The sequence below is a fragment of the Cephus cinctus genome, unplaced genomic scaffold (genome assembly GCF_000341935.2).
Source record: "Cephus cinctus unplaced genomic scaffold, Ccin1 Ccin1_scaffold0160, whole genome shotgun sequence".
Classification (NCBI taxonomy): domain Eukaryota; kingdom Metazoa; phylum Arthropoda; class Insecta; order Hymenoptera; family Cephidae; genus Cephus; species Cephus cinctus.
In genome coordinates, this window is record NW_014332886.1 from 39,634 (window position 1) to 61,677 (window position 22,044).

The following is a 22,044-nucleotide window of genomic DNA, read 5'->3' on the forward strand; positions in this document are numbered from 1 at the left end:
CAAGACAATAGGATTCCTCTTGTACAATCTGTTTTTCCCTGAAAGTCTAGAGGAACGGTTTATCATGTAATTAGGTTGGTACCGTCCTTGCTTCGTGATATACGTCATCTTGTGAATAAGTAGGACGGTGTAACAGTGCAACTGTACAATTGAACGTAACTTACCTAAGAACAAAATTTAATAATCTTCCTCGTACCGTTAGCTTGGATTAATTAGCAAAGTTTTTTATTTACATCCTTGATTTTTATAAGAATTTCCGTAAATTTTATTGTGGATCGAAATGCACGGTCAATTGAGGTCAGGGGAAACAGCTGTCACGTCTGATTTTGAATTTGAAGTTAGCTGCAACAGCCAGAATGTATATTTACGTATAGTATGTATATTTATATATATAGGAAAATACATGAGATAGTGCAGACACAATAGCGGTTTCCATTCGACGCGATACTCAAGAGGTATTCTCATTTATGCGAAACGTGGACTGTCGTTATAATCGTCAGCATTACTGAAGTCACTCGTACAGTATCCTATTAAATCTACCAAGGTGCTTTTAGTTTTCCCCTTTATACGAGGATTCCCTGATATCACGGCATTGTTAGACTTCGCCCTATTGTTATCCGCAAAGTGACCATTGCTGCACCGTAGTTTTTCAAAAACATTCATCGCACACCCGAAGCCGCTGTTGTGAAACGCTAATGAAATTTTCAAAATATTAAACGATCACCATATACCACCAATTGCAAAAATATTAATCAGCACGCTACTGCTATTTATAAAAAAGATAAAAAGGTACAACCAAAATTTGAATATTAAAAAGAAAATTAAAAATAATCCTACGTTATTTTTGTCCATCATAAATATACAGTCTTTCACGATTTTCACACGTGAATATTAACCTAATTATATATCATTACAAAAAATAGGATCCGACATGAATTTTGAAACTGTCAACGTGGTTCGTAGGAAAAACAACGTAAGATCGACGACGAAGACTAATCCTTGCTAAGTAGGACGTATATACCGAGTGATTCAGCCCACGAGGCACCATCTGAAGTTAGTGTGTCCATTTGGCTCTTTTGGTGGAACCACGTTCAGCTGGTGAGTTTTGGCTGAATAATCTGAATAGGCTGAGTATACATGTTTAGCAGCATTATATATATATACGTAACATCGTAGTCGTCGGTCGATTATGAATGTCCCGGGAGGAATTTTCTCGAGGCCAAGGTAATCCTAACATAGTGAAGTCCTTTATGGGATAGTTCGACGGTTGTGGTATTTGTGGTACGAGGACGTGGCACGTGGCGTGAGCCGAGGATGTGATGCTGAGTTGAGAGAATAGTTCCATGTAGTTTCTCGTCGACGGAGTGGAATTCACGCGTCTGGCATTATCACGCACGAGAAACCGCGTCGAAGGTAACCTCGGCAACGAGGATGTCACAGAGGAAGGCCAGAGGATCGATTCAACCGTGAACCTTCAAGGTGATAAATAATAATGATGAAAACAAGGGTGCCGGAGTAGCACGTGTTTATCTCGTGTACTTCGTGGACGAGAGTGGAGGTTGGATACATGAGGATGCATCCATAAGGGAGACCTTGTGGTCATCCAAGTGCAAAATTCTCATTAGTAGGATTAAATCTTACGAAGGATATACCGTAATGTGCATTGTCCTCGTGTACGAAGTTTATTATTGAATCGTATTATGAATATTATATAATACGGTATAGTACGGTAAGTAAGCTGTGTAGGAGTACTTGGGCGTGCAGTACATTAACGAGACTCGATATAGCAAACTATATATCGTGAGAGAGACTTCGTATGATCTCGTGACGTGCGAACAATGGCTATGAACACAAGGACCATTTTATAGGTTAGGACCTAGAAGGTCGTGAGTGGCGCTGTCTAGTGGGGCCTGAAATTACACCACCAGATCCAGCCATGTTCTTATCGTTTATCTCTTATCTATCTATGGCGCGAGTATGAAGCCCCACTTATCTTCGGGGATACATGAGTTTTCACTGCTTTCGTGATGGCGATGGTGCAGAAAAGATTCACGCGATAACCTAAACGAAAATCAATTCTGCGATTGAATGCGATATCTGAATAAGGGTGTTTCATGGGATAAGGGTTGCTGGTCGATGGTTACACGTGATATGGTGGTATTTATCAATATATATTTCGTTAGTAAATTTATCCGATGTAAATATACTTTATTGGTTAGATATGAAAAATATAGGTTACCTAATTTTTATTCCTTTTTTAGTGTGTATAAATTTATTTGCCAGTAACAATATATTTTTGAGTTATATCTGATGATATTATATGGCTCTTATCTTTAACAAGACGGCGCTTTGGTTTATGTACAAATTATACATCCCTCGTGTAATTGCAATGATTACCTGCTATCTCGATGGGTCTTCTGTTAATATTGAGAACTGACGGGAGGGTTGGTGCTATTGACGATATATAAATATATATATACATGTATAATAGGGACTGCGGTGCTGCAAAAACGCCCCAATTTCAGAGCACAGCGTCAAGGACCAAACCCAACCTTCTTGCTCGAGACGGTAAGGGATGAAAAGACAACCTCCATTCTCACGGACCGACCCTCTCTCGAACCCACCTTGCCTACACAAGGGAGCCCTATAGGGATTCTCAGAACTGGGAAACGACTTTTGACGTCATTTCCTTCTACGACGGACCCTTCAATATTACGTTGATTTTTGAATCGTGTTCTTGATAGTCGAAGACAGTTTTATATAAAAAAGTAATTACATACAATGGACATTCCTCGCGACATATAGATTTTGCTGTCAATATATATTTTGCACTTTTTTTTTTTCGTTATGGATTTTTGACAATATTTCTTTCGATTCGGAAATTCATTCTCATTTGGTATATTATGATTTTTTGGGACATCTAAATCTTTTGTCTATTCATTGTTGTTTTCGTATGACATAATTATCGTTTCACTTTAGCTGAACACTGACGTAACTGTGCGGTTGCCCTTAAATATCTACTGTAATTTACAAAAGCACTCGTTGTTTCCGTCAACAGTTCCACAGCTGCGGATGAATTATATTAATTGTTCGAGTTGGGTTTAACTGTCTGTCACTTAGAAACTTTCAGAAGCTGAACTATCGCTACGTTGAGGCCCGGGGTGTTAAATATTTTTTCATCAAAGTTTTTCCATTGTATAATCAAATTGGACCAAACGATACTTGTTTGTGACTTGTAATGGATTATAGAAAAAAATAATACATTTTATTTAACAGATTGTTAAGAAGCAATAAGAATCACAATTCAGTACGATATTGGTTCTTGTGAAATAAAAAATTCATATCTTTTTCCCCTGAATTCTATCAACGCAATTTTCATCGGCAAATAATTTCTTAACTAAGAATATTCGCTTTGGTATCATTTTTTTATCTTTGTTTAACCTTTAATCCAGATACGTACTTATGTAACTTCTCAGTATAGTCATCCACTCGTGGTACAACTTCTATCACATGGAAGAGGTACTTCACAAGGGTTTGCCAGATCTGTCCTAAAGAACTCTCACACTGTAACACCGTTTAGAGTTGTTTCCTGTTATTTATTTTTCTTATGCTTTTTATTTCACTTCCTCCTACTTCCTGAAAAAGCGAACACAATTCTTCACTCAAGATAAACTTTTCGCGAATTCCTAGAAGCAATTTCTGGGTCGTCGGTCCTCACACCGACTTGATAATTGAAGATGACAATAAAATTGGTAACAATAACAAAGATGAAAATTTACGTTTTTATACTTTCCTAAATTATCGTTTCTCAACTTGAATCGTATAGTTATTGAGTATTACGTATAATCTGAGAAATCGTTAGCTGTATTCTGATGTTTGATATAAACAGTTGACAGGGTAGCGATAATTATTTGGCGTGAATACTAAAAAAAAAAAAAAAAAAAAAAAAAAAAAAAAAAAAAAAAAAAAAAAAAAAAAAAAAAAAAAAAAAAAAAAAAAAAAAAAAAAAATGCGTGGACCGGAATAGATTTTATGCTACGCTTTCAAAAAATGTAATGACAATTTTAAAAATTTTTTATAAAGTTCACGAATGTGAGAATAAAATATTTTTTCCTCCATATACTATACGTATATATGAGTACCCCTTCCATAAGTTAGGTCAGAGTGCTTCTTATTTCTATAGCTTGAGGAGTCTTAACTAAAACGAAAGGATTCATCTCTTTCACGTGGAACTTCTTCCTCACGGCTTGGTTAAACTCTGCGGATGAAAGAACGTGGCCGCGCAGAGTGAAATAGAGGACACTGCGGTGGAACTGAGCAGCTCAAGGAGGCTGAGGCAGAAGAGGTGGAAGAAGTGGAAAAGAAAGGAACACGTCCGACCGGAATACAGAAGGGCTCGAACGGAGCTTCCAGTCTTTAAAAAAGCTCGCTTTTCTTGAATGGAGTCACATTGAAAATCCTGACAAAGCTTTTCTATATTGGTATCAGTGAAAAATGAATTTTCCGAATGATTTGACAATTTTTTTAATTTTTCAAATTTTAAAATCGGATGGTCAAATGATTTAAGTTTTCGTGAAGTGAGAGTATGAAAAACTGTTTTTTTTAAATATAATACAATTTATGTTAAATTTACTTTCGACTGTTTTCTCGGCTTGTTTTCGTTGACTTTTCAAGCAGTTCGAGTAATCGCATTTGCGAAAGTTCAACTTTGTTAAATTATTTATCTTACAACATCCATTTATTCATGTTCTTTTTTTTTTCTTTTTTAGATGAATTATTCCGTTTCCCGTTAATTGACAGAGCAAAGCGATCACACAAATCTTGAAAATGTACGCTAATTTTTCATTTACAAAGTTCTGTGGACACTGTGGGATTTCACCCAGTGCTTGTCCTCGTGTTGCACAAGGTAAAGACTTCGATACAGTTTTCAGGGGTTAAAACAAATATTTGAGTAGCTTTAAGAATCCATGTCAGCCATTTGCAAATCTATCCATTCGACGAAAATGAAGCTGGTACATTTTATAAGAGTCTCAAAGTCAATTACAAGAGGAGCCTCCGTGAAGTGTATGAACCAATTACGTAAGGTCGCTATTGGCTGATTTCAATTTCCGATAAGAACAAGAAACTTCAAAGCAGCGCTTAGTTAACCGTGAACAAATATCATTTATTCTTAATGACAGTGGCTAGTAAAAGTAATTGCAGTCTCTTTTGTGCATCATTCAACTTGATTTATTTAACTTAAACATTTGAAAAGTTACAGCAACATTGTCTACTGATGTTTACAGAATTTTTAAACGGTGTAGCCTTTGCTATTTCCCACGATCCATTGAATACAGGCCCTTATGTTAAAGCTTGTGTTTCTAATCAGTAGATAGGACAGTGTTATAGACTATGGAAGGACTGTAACGAAAATGCGTAATTTGTGCAATGTACAAAAATCATTGTGTTTCTGTCCCATCTTTTTCATCTGTCGAATAATCCCACAGGATGCTCACAGACCCCAACGAAATACAAGTAGACGAAGGCGAAGGCAGCTGTGTACATATTGAACAAGACAGGATGACGATGATTCAGAGCCTTTGTTAATTTCCGAGGCTGTGTAATAACGGCTTTGAGACGTAACACCCGTGGTGGCTTTATCAATACGAAAAATTTCATATCAAAGGAACAAGTTCTAAAGACGAACTAAATTTTGCCAAGGATTTTAAGAGAAGGATCAACGTACAAGGATATACGGAAGAAATTCGAAACAGGAGAGCTTTTTTTAGTGATCTTCTCAAAATATTTATAATGTTAATTCGTAGATTGATAACAGATATAATCTTAAGGGGAATTGTGTTTCCATTGAATCGACCAGCACTTTTTATAGTCACATTTTATTGACTCTAAACATTCCTTTATATGATCACTGACCCAAGTCCTATGAGAGCTGTTGAATATAAAATCGAAGTGGATTTCGTTTTAGGTAGAAAAAAATTCCCCTCTCTCATTCTTCGACATAATAATTAAAATCCAAAATGCTGATAATGATATTAAAAATAAGAATGATAACGATGATACGTTTTTCTCTCTACTGTACCTTTTATATATGACTTTAAGTCTTCCATATGTCATAAAAGGAAAATATGAACATCTAAAAGCGACGTTGTTGGATTCTCAGGGAACTCTCCAGGCTGAAGTAGAATTCGAAGGGACAGAGAGCTACTCAAGAAATACCCTAAAGAAACGCTTATGAGAACAGAAGGTCCACGAGGATAGAATAAAGATAAGAAAAAGAATAACTATTATTTCGTTTGGAATTGGCAGACGTTCTCATAAATTGAATTAACCTCAAAATAAGCTAGATAGTGAGTATCTACGTGCCCTGATGGAAAAGGATGTCTCAAGCGACTTAGGACTGCCTTGCAAAAGGTAAAAGTACCAGAAGGAACAATTAATAAATTTAATTACTAGGAAAGGACTGTACACTCACTCTTCTTCTGGCCAACTGCTGATCAAGCCGATGCCTGCATCCAACGAGACACTCCCATAATCCGGTACCGGATCTTCCATTATGATAGTGGCCACTTCCACTTCCGTTATGATGCCGGTAATCCTCTTCGGCGAATTCGTACAGGTCGAGAGGATGTCTCGAGCCATCGGGGCTGCCAAGTAGGGCAGTGGCTGACAGTTGATGACTGGCGGAACGACTGTAACGTTATAAAGCCAAATTGAATATTACAAAAATGTATATAAAATAGAGAAAAATTATTTAATAACGAGATTTCTTAAATTGAACTATTGTTATGTACAGTTTGGAAATTAACTAGTTAAACACTGAACCTAGTAGTTGAACCCTTTTTCTCTTTTGAACTTTTTTTTGTCAGACAACGAAATTCAACCTCGTTTCCAATGGGGATTCAATTATTTCGGAGGTTCATTTTGCATCTGGGAACCATTTCAAACCTTTATACGTATAATGTATACATATATATGTGTCGTCGTGTACCCTTAGTTTGATATCTGTATATTTCTGAACAGCGTCGATAAAGAGGTTAGGTATACGTCGACCTGGTCGAGCATGGTTCGAAACGGTTTTCTATACTATTGAGTGTAGTTTTACATGATCCCACTTTCTCACGTGATCCGAAGACTTGCTCTAGTAACCTCGTAGTATTTATGATTTATTGGCTACTCGACTTTGCTTTTACGCAGCTTGTTTTTCTCTTTGAAATATCTACGCAACCAGCCCTTATTTTCTCTTGAAGGAATCTACCAGTCGCTTATAGGATGTTTCACCTTGATCTCTGTACCCTTTGGAGTTAATATTATAATGTATTATGTTATAAAATATTAATGTTAATATTATTTTTCACAGTTCAAAGATACTTTTACGAATTTATTATTTTCAAAATTGAGCAGATATGTAAAATTGCTTCGATGTTACGTTACGGGTGGGTCGTGTAGAATTTTGCGAAAATAGACAATCGGAATGGTGCAATATCAAAACGATCAATATCAGACATGAAAGCAGTAAGCGTGTAACAGATCGTTGAAGCCCCTTATTAGCCATACGATTATCAATTAGTGACTCGCGTAACAATTTGACGCATCGATGATTCTTGACAGTCATTTCCACGATAGCGGATCGACGTTTCGTAGCGAGTAATATAATTTGTATATTTAAAGGAAATAAGCTTACGCGGGAAATACGAAATTAAAATGACATTTTTGAATTTACCAACAATCCATATTGAAGTTCTGAGTGGGAAAAATGTTTCCGTACGTTCTGAGACGGTCGTAATAAGCGTAGAATTGTCGTTTATGAAAATTCACTTTCGTATCCCGGAATGCTGAAAACACTAGAGGGTAGGATGTAGTACATGTATACCGCAGAGATATGAGAGAAAAACACTTTGTAGTCACGCATAGGGGTCGGGAAAGCTCCTAAAGGCGGGTGGGTTTCTCCTTTTCTTACAACCCCTCTGCTTCGGCGAGTTTCAAGGTTGTTTCAACTCCCTTGAGATTTCTAGGCTACTCGTATATCGTCGCGACCTGTTAGGCTTTTGGGGTCGCGTCCATGGGAATTCTGTTCACGAAAATTCGCTTCGGGGGTGATGGATGTATGATTGCTATCTGTATATGTAGCTATATGTACTCTATTGTCTCCTCAACAAATATTTTTCTAACGATACTTCAATTTGACGTCCAGGACGTGAAACGAATTCAACCTCCTTGAGGGTTGCCCCGGTATATTCAGGGTAAATACTATTGAAGTATTATAGAATAGAACGAAAAGGGGATTAATATACTGAAAAAGAAAAATTGCAAAACTTAAGGTATTTACTAAATACCGTTTTCGTATATTGTGAAAAAATTGTAAAAGTATTCTTAATTATTTTGATGAAAACTGGGTAAAAAGGACAATATTCGTTATCGTTGAAAATTATCAGCATTGCATAAATATTTGAGAATAAAACTTAGGGTGAATTCGATCGTAGTGGGTATTGCAGTGGGTTTATTGCTTAAATTGAGTTCGGTTCGATTCGTTTGGCAAATGACAGAGGGTACGAAAAGGTTTGATTGATCAATTTGGATATTGCGGTATTCGATAGCTTTCTGGTGGACATTGTTACGCTGCAGTGAGCTTCGTATAAAAATCTTTTTTTTAGAATTTCAGAGTTTCACAGTCAATATCGTATATAGATATATTACTGTGGCCTGTTTGTTATTGATTTCAAAATGTGGATACAAAATTCTGACCGTTGATAAATGATGTTTAAACTAAATAGTGCGTCATGATTTTATTAAATTTTCAAAAGAACGAGTAATAACTTTCCCATTCAGTTTTAACAATACATTCCATTATTCATACAGGGGGTGATCGATCAATCTATTATAACAGTTGTACAATACCTTATTACATATATCCTATTGTATTAAAAAATCGAATTACCTTTTAAAAAAGATTTTCCTCGAGACAAGCAATATCTAAATATTCAATTTTAAATAAATTTTTAAATTAAAGGTGCAATAAGAATTTTTAAAAATTAATATTTTTGAAAATTCTATTTTCCCCTGCACTTAAAATCCTAAGCAATCTCGAAATAGTTTTACCGAAATCCTTCGTATCTACAAGTTTGGTTTTCTATACCAATTCCAAAAGAATTCGGCCTTCGCTAATATCCACTTTCGTAGTTTCACTTATTTCAACATTAACTTGTTTCCGATATTTATCGTGTCGGAAATCGTTAAACATTCGGTCTTCGCGATTCATTGGCTTTTGCCGTAACAGCGTGCACGTATTGGCTCCACGGCACAGTGGTTTTATTTGAGCCACACTATTCCGCGGACACAAAGGAATCAGTGGCTCACAGCCAGATAAAAGTTTGTTATTGATCAGCTACCGCCACGAAGGACGTTCTGTGGTATATTGGAAAAGTATTTTCTCCTATGAGGCTAATACATCAGACTTCTCCACTTCAGCCTGCTGCGTATCTACAGCACGGTTTTCTTGCAAGAATCACTCTCAACCGGGTAGTCTGTATAGAACAAGACTGTTCTACTGGCATGAGGTTATAGAACAGTCCGACCATACATAGTCAGTTTCACTGTATGGCCAGACAGATATATCCCATCCCTATCCCTAGGCGAGGACTAAGGGTTCTTTCCAATTAAAGACCAATTACTCTTCTGGACTATCCTTTGACAAGTGGCGATAATAGCCATAGATTAAAATGATGGCTGAGTTCGAGGGAATGATACACCTTGGGAAAAGAAAATTTTTAAAATTGCTCAACATTTTTAAAATTCGAATCTTACCGGAAGTGAAGTATTGACGAGTAATAAATCATATAAGACGGTATGTGCCTGGTGGGTCCCGTAAAAGTGACGGCTCACTTTATATCTATCTCGCGCGGAATAAAAACTTTGAAATTTTTTTTTAGAATTCTAAGGAATTCATGTTTTTCTTACGGAAAAATCTTCCTGACTTTCTACAGTCCCGATGGAGGTATCTGTATCTGTGTCTTACGGCGTTGATGATTTATTTACTGTGAACGGTACTTTAACATTGGATACTTGCAGCAGTAACAGGGCCGCGGAAGCTAACGCATTTGATTGGTCAAATCATTGGAAAGTTTACAAAATTGTTAAATTTCACCAATCACATGTGTTTACTTCGTCGGCACTCTTTCTGACGAAGATGACCATTACGTATGTCTTGACGTCATTTAAACATTTATTTTTAGGTAATTTTTATAGTCGCCGGTATACTGGCGTATTTTAACCACAAATGAAATTTACAAATATTGACTTTTTCACCGTTTCTCAATTTTCTAACGAAACATTACAGCATTCAGGAGTAATATATCTGAAGTTGATTCTATCGTAGAAATTAAACGAACAGGATAATTCGAATTGATTGATGTAAACTTGCGCATGCGCAGATACTATACAAATTATATATTTTTTATACGAAGTGTAATATTTTTTTAAAATTTATTCTCTTCGTCTTTCCCACGCGACAACATTTACGATATAGTAGGAACAAAAAATTGTAAAAACCATCCCTATGGCTCACGTCCATTTTTTTAAGTCTTACGAAGATATGCATATATTTACGTATTTATATAGGCAGCCGTGATAGTGACGCGCAATTTTTTCTTATGGTTAGCATACTTCTGGCCCGCGTAAGCGAATGGCATTGTGTATATATTATGCCTATAGAGAATTTTTACTCTTACAGTGACAAAAAGATTCGCTGCATATATTACAAGTTTTTACTCTCTTACCACGCGGAGACTTTCGCAACTTTAATAACTATACGTATATATATTTAGCCCTGAAGTTTCGCATCATATTTTTCTTCCCGTGAATCTAAAGACTTTATAATTGCCGCTTTTAAATAATTATGGCAACTAATTAAAGTTCGTCTTTGCGCACGCCCACGAGAAAGAAAGCGACATTCAAGTTTGAATTTCACCCGAAATTCGTTAAAAAAAATTATTTTTACGAAAATTATATAAGCAATAACGACATACCATTTATTCATATCAAGTTATTAAAGTCAAGCGTGATTGTATATTTTTTATTGATATTGGTCATTTATATTGATTGCATTCAACTGTAAACTGGGTAACGAATGAAGAACGATTGAACGTTAAAAATTTTTACGTAAAACCAAAACATATTTATTACTTACACGATAGTAAATACTGATTTATTTCGTTACCAGGGTCGTTATATTTTTCATAATAAATCTTAGACTGTATAGTCGTAACATACATTTTTATTAAGATACTTAGGCACGTCCGCTAATATATGTATATATATATATACATATATATGTGCGTATACACATATAGGGTGGCTACAAGGACACTGTCGCAATACAGAAATTTATTTTGCACGCGAAGTAAAGCTTTCGCGATGGCGTAAGGCCATATAAAATATGGTTCCTAAAAGCTTGGTATACAAAAACCATCCGGGCAAAAAGAATTTTAGACCCTGTACTGTATATCTTTATACTTGATATTCTGAATATACTGGATACACATCTTATTCGCAGTACAGTAAAATTTGTATCAGACAGACATAGAATTAAAAATCTTTTTTAAAGCTACCCTTATAGCGCTCATTTTTTTCTCAAGTTTTTCACGGCTATTTTTTCTTGTTCTAATACTTTTCTCTGCTTTTTAAAATACTTTCTTGTTCCTAATTCATTTCAGTCTGCAGAAGTGTTCTCTTAACGGCATGCTTCGCCGAAGACACCCGGTATGCAAATCGTCATTTGTATTACTCGGGGTAAAAGACAATGCCTGGACTCGGAGCATTGTCTATTTTGCTAGCTACAGTGGCTTTTGTCAAGCTGAACTGAGATTCTCTGTTTCTCCTCTATTCTTGGCACGTCGCGCGCTCTTCCGTTTCAGTAAAAACTTGCGATTCGTAAAGATCGCTTGGAGAGGCCTTAGCGCGAGGCTTTCAAATTGGTTTTGCCTTTAATTTGTAAAGAGCAGCATTATAGGATTGTAATTTATTTTCTAAAAACCTCAGGAATTTCGATTATTTGTTAAATAAGGTTAGCAGGTCTATTTACTTTTAATCTCTTTAATATTTAGTGGATTATACATATTATATTAAGAGCAGGGTAAGAGAGTTTCCCATAAACATCTTAAATATCATTATACATTTAGTTTAATAATTTTTCAAATTGTCGTTCTGTCAGTTTTAGATTTAGAGGTATTTATGGGTTTTGAAGCTTTACGAAATCCTTGTGAAATATAATTGCATCACGTGTAACGACGACTTGTAATTTAACATGCTTGTCCGGCATGTTACTTTGAAAATTGTCTTCAATGCAAAACTAGTAATAAGATTTGAATGCGATTCTGGGAAACTCAAAATTCTTCAACTTGTCAGAATTATGAAATGTCAATTAATTTCCAAGTGAAAACTTATGAGAATTCATCATTTTCAATGGTTAACTTGTTCCATGTGGAAAAGTCACGGATGGGAACTAGTTAAAGGAAAGCTGTAAGAAGTTTTGAGTTTCAAGAAGCAGGCACTGCAGAACAAATAAAAAGAAGTGATAGATGAAATAGCAAATGAGACGAGCGAAATGTTCTCAGAATTATGAAACAAAACTCATCAAGCAAGAAATGAAAGATTTTTAACATACAATTTCTCTCGTCGCATAGGTCTATCTTCATCGTACAATACGACTTATTTAGTACGGCTAACAAGGCATCATTAAGTTTATATTATGTTTGTCGGTATAATGGCAATTCGCAAAGATTGCTTCTGGTTAATTTAACAGGCGACCCTCCGCCAAGGCTGATATATGTATGTAATAACATGGCTTTCGAAACTTTGCACCGTGAGATTATCTAATTTTCAGAGAACAGTTTATGAAGGAATCTCATCCGCCATTACGGGGATTCGTAAAACGTCGAAGTACCCAAAAACACTGTTACGAGTGAACTCTGGAATATTGCTTTGAAATATTCATAACACGTGGATAAACGAAAGCTCTGACCATACGTAATTTCCGATAAAAAATATATGGAAGAGTAAATAAAAAATTATCAAAGGTCTATGAGCCTATTAAAATATGATTTCTTATAATAAATTACATGAATTTCTTACCAATTACGTATAACGCATTACTTCCGTATCCATCATCTAACGATGAAGATTGATGTGGATTATATTTTACACGAAGGATTCTACGTCTAACGAAAATAAATTTCTTCGCCTTCTACCGAATCAATTCCGAACTAATTTTGATGGCAGCTCATAAGAAACTTTTATTCAGTGGAATTCTCTTGCTGAAGGAATTCTTTGTTTTTTGCCCAGCAAACAATTTCCTTAGATCCTTTTGAAATGCTTGCGGTAAAGTATAGTCCGGGTTCAGAAGATGGGACACTCCCGTATATCCAGGAGCTTTCTTTGTACGGACCTGCGATCCCTCGTAAAAACTTGTTACGTCAAAAACCCGTAAAAACGTCCTGTGATACGTGACATATAGGTACGTATACCGATATGGATGAAGGAGAACTGCCAGAGGGCATCGCTATTCCGTCGTGATTTTCTAAGATGCTGATGGAATTTTTACGAAAATCGTCTCGCGTCAAATTTTACTGACAGCCGCTCACCTATTAGGCTCCATGCAGGACGCAGATATAGATGTAGCCAACAATATGCTGACAATTTTTCACGTGGAAAATTCATATCGCACGCATTTTCGAGGGGATATACTTCATATAAAATTTACACGTAAGCGCTATTCCATTTGATGGTCGCTATATTACATCTATAAATTTAGTTTGGTATAGAAACTTTTGGCATTATTTATTATAGGCATAGAGTTAACTTTTCTGAAGTAGATTTAATATAGAAGCATGTAAACGTATAAATTGACGACCATACTCTATTGCCGATCATGCCGTCTTTTCTCGTAACAAGTTCATTCTATTAAGACACAGCGATGGTCTGCAACGGTCGCATTGCGGTAGGGCAGATGCTAGGCAAGGGTGTGCGATTCTATCTCGGCTGGCCTCCCTGATGTACAGTTTGCAAACTCAAACTCTGGGACGGTAGCCAAGACTACTTTATCTCAATGTCCCTGTGCTTCTGGAAATAAATTAAAGACTAGCTGTGCCTAACCTGATGAGACCGGGTTAGTCGTGATGCGGTAACTAGGTTCACGTAGTGTTTTAATGGGTCGAGTCGTGACATTAATTTCGTACGGGGTCACCGCACCTGCAGCTTTTCTCCTCGAATAAAACCTTCGGGGATCCTCGATGCATGGTAACCTGTCAAGGTATAAATATATACCCATTAATGTAGAAAATAGCTATACGAGCGCGATAGGCAGTTTTTTGAAGTGGCCGCTCAAAATGTGTCCCAATGTCTTAATACAGATCTGTCGTTGAGAACTAATAAAAACTTGTGAAAAACATGAAAACTGAATAAAGAAAAACTGTCTTACAAAGTCCTATTTAATTAATAATTAATATTGCGGGAGATGCATTTATGGCGAATAATAGCAATGGATATTTCATTTGATAAGTATACTAGGAAATTATTATTTATAGGTTATACTTTTATCGGGTCGTTGCTGATTGAACCGCAAATATTGGATAATAGGCATTTCTGATTAAGGTGATTGGGTCGATTATCTGACTATGTTGGAGAATGTTCAATATTCCTGGAAGATAGGGGAATATTCTTGGTGGTGTATGTGTAGCTGATGGTGGTTAGTATGCAGTTTAAGTGATTTAAAAATGAACTGCCTCAGAGCTAGTTTGTATGGGTTTTATGAGCATAGCGATGCTTATCGCGCAATAAGAGACTACTGAATAATACGAAATCGTTCTTAAATCTGAAAATTTCGAACAAAGATAATAGTACTCCGGATTCTTTGATAACGAGAAAGTCGTCTCGTTAATGTCAGATAGGAGCAGGGCTGCTGTTACTGGCTTCGTATCTTGAAGATCCACTCCCTCGGGTCACACAAAATTATTATCTTTTTTTCTTCTCTTTCGCAATTATTACTTTTTGAAATTATGGAGTCGGATATGATGTAAAATATTATTTATTAATAAGCAACAGAGAATTCACATGCCCGTAGGGCTATCAGTACGCGAAGACGGGATTATTTATTATATAAAGGTATCGTCATGGGAACTGAAACAAAGCACATAAGGCACATACTGAAACCAGTATGTAGTGATCAATTTGATTTCCAACTTTATTCACCCCCTTTTTTTAAACTACTTCCTCCGTCCGGTCCACTAATTGCGAAAAATATATTTTCGTGAATCATGAACGCTTCTATATCGAACGTAGCTTTTTGTGAAAGCTCAAGTGAAAAAATGTCCCTGGTATAAAATACGCAGTATCGTCCCCTGTTCCACGACGAGCTTTATCCGAACCACCCTTACGCAATTTTGCCAATCAAATATTTTTCACATACTATGTATGCATGTGTATCTAGGTACGAGTAGGCAATTGTGATTTTTTGCAAAAAAAACTCACCCAATCGACACTGAAACCTACAGGTTTGCAAGTGCGAATATTCCTTCATATTCTATATTCCAAAAATTATTTTTAGTACTCTGCACATGAATATATATACATATATATGTCGCTGTTGTACTATCAATTTGAATGTGTAAATTTTTCGGAAAAAGAAATTTCGTCCAATTGGCACAGAATACAGTTGACTTATAACTGTAAATATTGGGAAACGTTACTCATAATAATTGCTGAATTTCTCCAAAGTTTTCCGTAATTTCCACATCCCCTATAGTACACGCGATAACTAACCAAAGTAATACGAAATCGTTACGTACGTTTTGCAATATGATTATATGTATACACGTAGTCAGCTAAGTTTCCACCGAGCGACGAGATGCGCAGAGACCAGCGCAAAATGCGCTCCTGGAAATGAACGAACTACCACAAATCTGCAGGTATAGAGCTTGCAGCTGCATTTTCGTGTTGCGTTATTTTCCCTATTCCGCAAGGGTTGGAGTGGGTACCTGTACCCTTGAGTGTTGTTCAGCTGGGACTAGCTGGGTGATCAGAGGTGGTGGGTAGGTAGGTACTCGAAGTTGGGAGAGTTCGAAGGAGGGTGAGGAACAGGAAATTATTGAACAAATGGAGGGTGGCGGTTCTTCATCGAATTTTATATATCTGTACCTTCCTGAAATCGACGCTCGCCCGTGGCTGTTGGTTCTAACGTATACATTTTCTTTTCTGTCTGAATTTATATGATAATGCCAAAATAACTTGTTTCGAAGTTTTTTCCATTGACAACATTTAGGGGATTGTTTTCGTAGCTTACTCCCGAGTTCAATGCACCGTACCTTCTATCTTATCTATGTTTAAAGTTATATTACTTTTGAAATATAATTATATCTAATAGAACTCATATAATGTATCTTCTCAATTTAGATTTAATGCTTACCACGGAAGATTTCCACCCCGCAAGACTATTACAGTAATTTCACTTCTATCGGTTCTTTCCACACATTTCACTCTTACATCCGTGCTGTGCAATGAAACGAGAATGTAATTATAAGATCCAAGCGGAAATGCTCTTTCCGATTTTATCCGTAATCACATAAAAAATTGATCGTAGAATATCATTCTAAATACGGAAACCTATATCATACCCACCTATATTTCCTCACAGACGTTATCAGTTTATAATAAATAATTCGAATCATCTATAAAATTTCACACAGTGAAATTAAATTTTCTTCACACAAATTGTTCGCTAGGAAAAAATTTATATGGGATTCAAAGTGCAATTTTTTTCAAGATAAAGGTTATCAAACATTATTCGCATGGGCAATATAAAATTTATACATCGAACTTGAATAACTCCATATGCATTTTCCGTGAATTATTAAAATCAATATTGACAAGACTAATTATAAGTATAGATATTGCATAACGATGTGTGGTCGGATCAAGGAAGGAAGTTTCAGAGTATATCGTGCACTTAACCCTTACGGTCCGCGTTACATTAATCCTGCCAAATACACGTCCGTCTACCCCGTCTAAAGTATAGAGCGTAAAGTAACCCTCGGGATAGTCTGAACACCCTTTGCGTGCTCTACTATCAGAACCATGAATTATTCCTACCCTCGTGACTGATACTACGAGTACGCTCTAATCGTGAATTCATATACTTAACCTATGTATATACGAAAACGCGTTTAGTGCCGAGATCCATTTGACGCCTTCTTCGGTTCTGAAAAGACTCGACCGACCGTACTAAAGGATACTTTATCAAAATGATACAAGTAGATACACCCGTCTATATGTCAGCCAAGGAATACACAAGTATATGAGCACCCTTTTGAAGGCACACCAATTATGATGAATTATACTCCTAACAAGGTTAATAAAAATATTTATAGTCGTCTGATAATCAGATTTTTTTTTAATTCATGAAAAATTGTTTTTGGTCGAGTTTGAGGGATGATTAAAAAATTCATCATTATTCACTTGCGTAACAAAAAGGAAAAACTTTAATATCACCCGTGGGCGTGCCTGCGGGTAAATTTTTGAGAATATACCCGCAAGAGTCAGGGTCGTGGGTAATTAAGTTTTTAAGGGCCGGTTAAAGGTGATCTTGTATATATATATACACACATATACAATACTTGCCTGAGGCATTCCCTGGATGCGACAGACTCCCATGACATGACTGTGTCTCTTCTCTCTCGTTCTCTTCTCCTTTCTCGCTCGTCTTCCTCTTCCTCGTCCCTCTCGGCCACCCCCCAATGCCACTCTCATCTCTCTCCGCCACCATTATCTCCGCCACCGCACCTGCACGCCACGCTGAGGCAGTACATATTATCACCGCACTCTTTTCAAAGACACTCGTCGTTCTGCTTTTAAATTTCCCGGCTTTTTCTTCGACGTCTCCTTCCTCTACGCGTCTTCGCCGGCCGAGTCGTTACACCCGTTAAATCGTTACGCGGCCGCCAGGTCGCTGTCGTATGAGCGACACATGTGTTTATTTTGGCATCCGCACGAGACGGGGATTAACAAAGGACGATACTTGGAAAATAACATACACTCGTTACACGTATGGCGATGACGTCATTCAATTGGCTGGTCATCAGCAGCTTCACTTAACGGGAGCTAAGTTAACGCACCGAGTAACGGGCTTGACTGGAGGTATTTATTTTAATGGATCCATTTTTAATGTTTTATAGTTTCTCTTGACTAATCCGTAATTAATGTGTAATATGTTTCTTCGGCGAGGATTATGTTTGGATTTTAAGATTAACGATTAAGTGTTTACGGTGGGTTGAACTGTTTTTTAAAAATATTTTTGTCCGTTTTTTTTAATCTTTTTGATAACTGTTTTTTTTTCTGTATTTCTCTCACGTTCTGTTATGCTGATGTTTCAACATTGAATAGTACTGTTCTTGAGGATGGCGCTAATGGATTTGGCTTGTCGCCTTTTCGCCTTTCTCCAAATGGTTATTAACGCTGAGAAATATTCCGCTTCCTTTCCGGATGAGAGCGAATCGATGTCTTCGGTCTTTTTTGGTTATTCAGTCCGACTCCACTTGGAATGAAATTCTAATCCGCTTTCACGAAAATTTTGAAAAGCGTTTTCCCATTTCGTAATTATTCGCGGATCTCTCACGTTGCCTGTAAGACAGTTTTAGATTATGTATTATATCTCGAACATGCGTGAAATTTAATTGTCATACGAGACAAAATTAACATACTCACCATGATTAGGTCACGGGCTAATTTTAAGTCGCGAATAAGGATATATATTTTTTATTCCTAATATTTCATTTTTAAACGGTGCCGATAGTCCATATATACTATTTTTATTATTTTCAGACTCGTACCGGGCAATACCTGCGATTGATATTATATTTGCGTTACGTTATTCAGAATAATGTATTTATCATCTCGAAAAGTATTTCTGAGTTCTCATCCCCGTAACTTGCGTCCCCCTTCGCAGTGCGAATACTTTTGGAGTCGAGGAATTCTAGATGGAAAAATACAAGAAAAGTTTGTGAATATTCTCATGCCGTTCTCAATCCTATATTTTTTATTCCTCAGTCTTTTCTTTCGTCCTCGTGTAACAGCTACGTATCCTGTGTCTCATATGTATGCTACACGGAGTATCTATTCACTAGTGAACCTACGAGCGTATTTTTTTTTTCTCTTCAATGGAGTTCTTTTTCGATTTTCAATAGGCCTTTTTTTCATCAAAATAGCATTAAATAAAATTCACTTAGAAATCTACAGTCGTTCACGTATTTCAACATACACAGACTTGACGTATCCAAAGGAAAGAGCAAGAGACGTAGGCAATATTTATGAACGAGAAAATATATTTGAAATTTTCAACTTATCCCCTACACACTTCATTTTGTTATATCGCCCAGTTATCAAGTTTCGACTATATAACGTTCATACGTCTCAATGCCGATCGAAAGTTTCATTGGCAAGAAATAAAAAAGGAAAAAAAAGTGATAGGTCAACTTATTTTCGAGTACTTGGCTCCCGAATGAAATTCCTAGAGAAGTTTCCCTTCGTATATAAGCTTGGCTAGAATGCCAGGAGAGTTTACGAAAACTTCACGACTTTGCGTTCGGTTTTCACTAGGCTGAAGTGAGAGAAAGAGAGAGGGAGAAAGAGAGGAAGAAACTTTGCTTGGACTTATTGTGTACAAATCGAATTACGTATACTTCGTAGCTACCTACGTGTGTAACTCGAAAGATTTGTCAATTCCCTACAACAAGCTTTTCTTTATTCTTAAAATATCCACGGCTACAAGAAAATAAGGGCTGTACGAATTGTACTATTTTTCCGAATTACAACCATCGCTCAGTATACAATTTCTTTCTCATCAGCGTTTAAGTATCCTGATTATAAACGTCCTCTGTCCCTTGGGTCAAGTCTTGGAGTTTTTCAATGTTTTTATAATGGCAATTGCTTCCCATGAGAAAAGAACACGTCAGTCCTTCGGTCAATAAGTACGTAGAAACAACATCGTCATCTACATAGATTCATATGTATATTCAGTATGTTACTTATTTTCTGAAAAAGCTCATATCGCTTATACGTATTTTATTTTCATAGGGGATGCGCGAGCAGCCGGAAGAATTTGGCAAATACAAACGAAAATTGTTTCGAACGCGTTCAGACAGTCGTGAACGCGGCCAAGTTCTCTCTTATACTTTGACAGAGAGACACGGCATAGGTAGTGGAGTAAAATATATTGAAATTCATTTAAAAAAAAAAATGCATATATAATTTAGTCCCATTTACTGTACGCATTCTTAGTTAAATTTGAAAATTAAAATAAATCCATCCCAATAAATTCAATGACCGCTAGTAAGTCTGTCTGCCAAAGTAGATAGTGCCAATACTTTTGACCACTGTCAAGTACCCAAGATGTCACAGTAATCGCACACATTGATTTCACTGAAAACTAATTAAACTGTCAGGATAACAACTGAATTTAACACACCAGTATTAATTTCCACAAATGGCCGATGAAAGTGGACTTTTTTTTTAGTATAGTATCCAAACCCACCTACGAGGGATAATTTCTATCACGTCCGTCCAGATACAATTTGTTAATATTCACAAATTTTAATAACATATAAAATCCATGTTAATCGATCTTTCTTTTATATCGTTTGATAAGGAACGATTCGATCATTGCATTAAACCCTTAAGGTTAAATCACGTTCGTAGCGAATAAATGTTTTCGTGGTGACGTCACGCGGTGGTCCTTTCGTCTGACAGATACAACGAGTCAAGACAGTTGTCACGTTAGATTAGGTCGCCGTGAGTTACGATTAGAAAGATTTCGAAATCGGCACCGAAATACGTCACAGTAATTAGGGTCGTCCGTAATAATTAATTAAATCGCGTTCCTGCCAGCCGAAAGGGTTGTTTGGTTGAGCGTAGGTGGAGTCAGAAATAAAAGGGAGGAGGACAGGGAAGGTTGATTTAGCGAATCTACAGCTGCGAAGGTCTACCGGCGATGGTCGGGGCCGAACTGTCGCGCCCGAGCCGCAGCAGCCCGCAACACACGACCCAACCAACCCCTACAGCCAGCCGCCAGCCAACCAGCCACCTACCCACCAATTCCTCTCCACCTTCATCCTTCGTCCACCTACAACCTTCATCCCCTCTTCGCCCTCCTTCAACCTACGCTACTCTCCGGCTGAGCTCTCACCTTCGACTCCCAAGATTCACCTACATCTCGTTACCCAACCCCTGTTAGCAGATATTGGTAAATTCTCTAAGATGCAAAAGGTATGTCGAGCGCTGTGAGACGTAACCACCCTTTACTGTCATCTATATGTATAAGTGGGACGTGACGAGACGAGAGGGTCTTTCGTGTGAATTTGCATTTCTGAAAGAAAAAATTATGGACCAATCGTAAGGGGAAAATTGGAGGGGTCGGATTTCTCGAAAATAAACAGCTTGTACTTTTATTTACTTGCTCGAATCATGGACCATGAAAAGCACGAGATACTCAAATTTAATATAAAAATTTTACTCAAGCGCATGTCAGGCGCGCTTGAACCTACGAAATTGAATACAAAACATTTTATAAAATTTTTACATCTACATAGAATTAGAAAAAAAGATTTTCTATCATCATTCGCTTTATCATTAATCTCATTTTCTGTGATCTGAACAACTCCTGTACGTAAAATTCATTCCTTGTGTAATTAAAACACTTTAATTATAAGAACCTTTCACTGTTAAAGTAATGTTTAATGATCGTCAACTTCCAAAAATATCTACCCCGCTTTCTTTCTTCTTACGAAGCTTTTCTTCGATCCCAAGCGAATTGCTTATTCTCACGTCTCAATCCACCTTCTCTCATTCTATCCTTCTTCCACCGATACCTTCTACTTCTCAAGCCGCGGTCTCTCTCGCTCTGTACAAGACCTCCCCTGGCTTTTCTTACTCTAACGCGGGATGCACAGCAGTGAAAATCCGGGACAGCGAGCCACACCTTAGAATCTACTGGAAATACTCGGCAAC

At 36.9% G+C, this 22,044-nt stretch overlaps 1 protein-coding gene and 1 long non-coding RNA gene across 14 annotated transcripts in view; one reads left to right on the forward strand and one right to left on the reverse strand.

Moving 5' to 3' along the window:
- The window catches only part of LOC107263765 (43 kDa receptor-associated protein of the synapse homolog), a 38,447-nt gene extending 17,366 nt beyond the window's left edge, over positions 1-21,081 (reverse strand). The window contains exons 1-5 of one of the 13 annotated variants that reach the window (XM_025080899.1): positions 20,573-21,074; positions 20,406-20,467; positions 18,748-19,015; positions 17,665-18,663; positions 6,473-6,689 (exon numbers count right to left, since the gene is read on the reverse strand). In XM_025080899.1, coding sequence (XP_024936667.1) covers positions 6,473-6,689; positions 17,665-17,702 — 255 coding nt within the window. In that variant the 5' untranslated portion in view covers positions 17,703-18,663; positions 18,748-19,015; positions 20,406-20,467; positions 20,573-21,074. Of the gene's footprint in view, positions 1-6,472; positions 6,690-17,664; positions 18,664-18,747; positions 19,016-19,300; positions 19,715-20,405 lie in introns of those variants that run through there. The other 12 variants (XM_025080902.1, XM_025080904.1, XM_025080900.1 and 9 more) reach the window with 12 other exon arrangements.
- Positions 4,801-6,529, forward strand: LOC112493780. The gene is made up of 3 exons (XR_003058509.1): positions 4,801-4,906; positions 5,487-6,347; positions 6,454-6,529. It is a non-coding gene; the product is annotated as an uncharacterized LOC112493780 (long non-coding RNA).
- Positions 21,082-22,044: the final 963 nt, after the last annotated feature.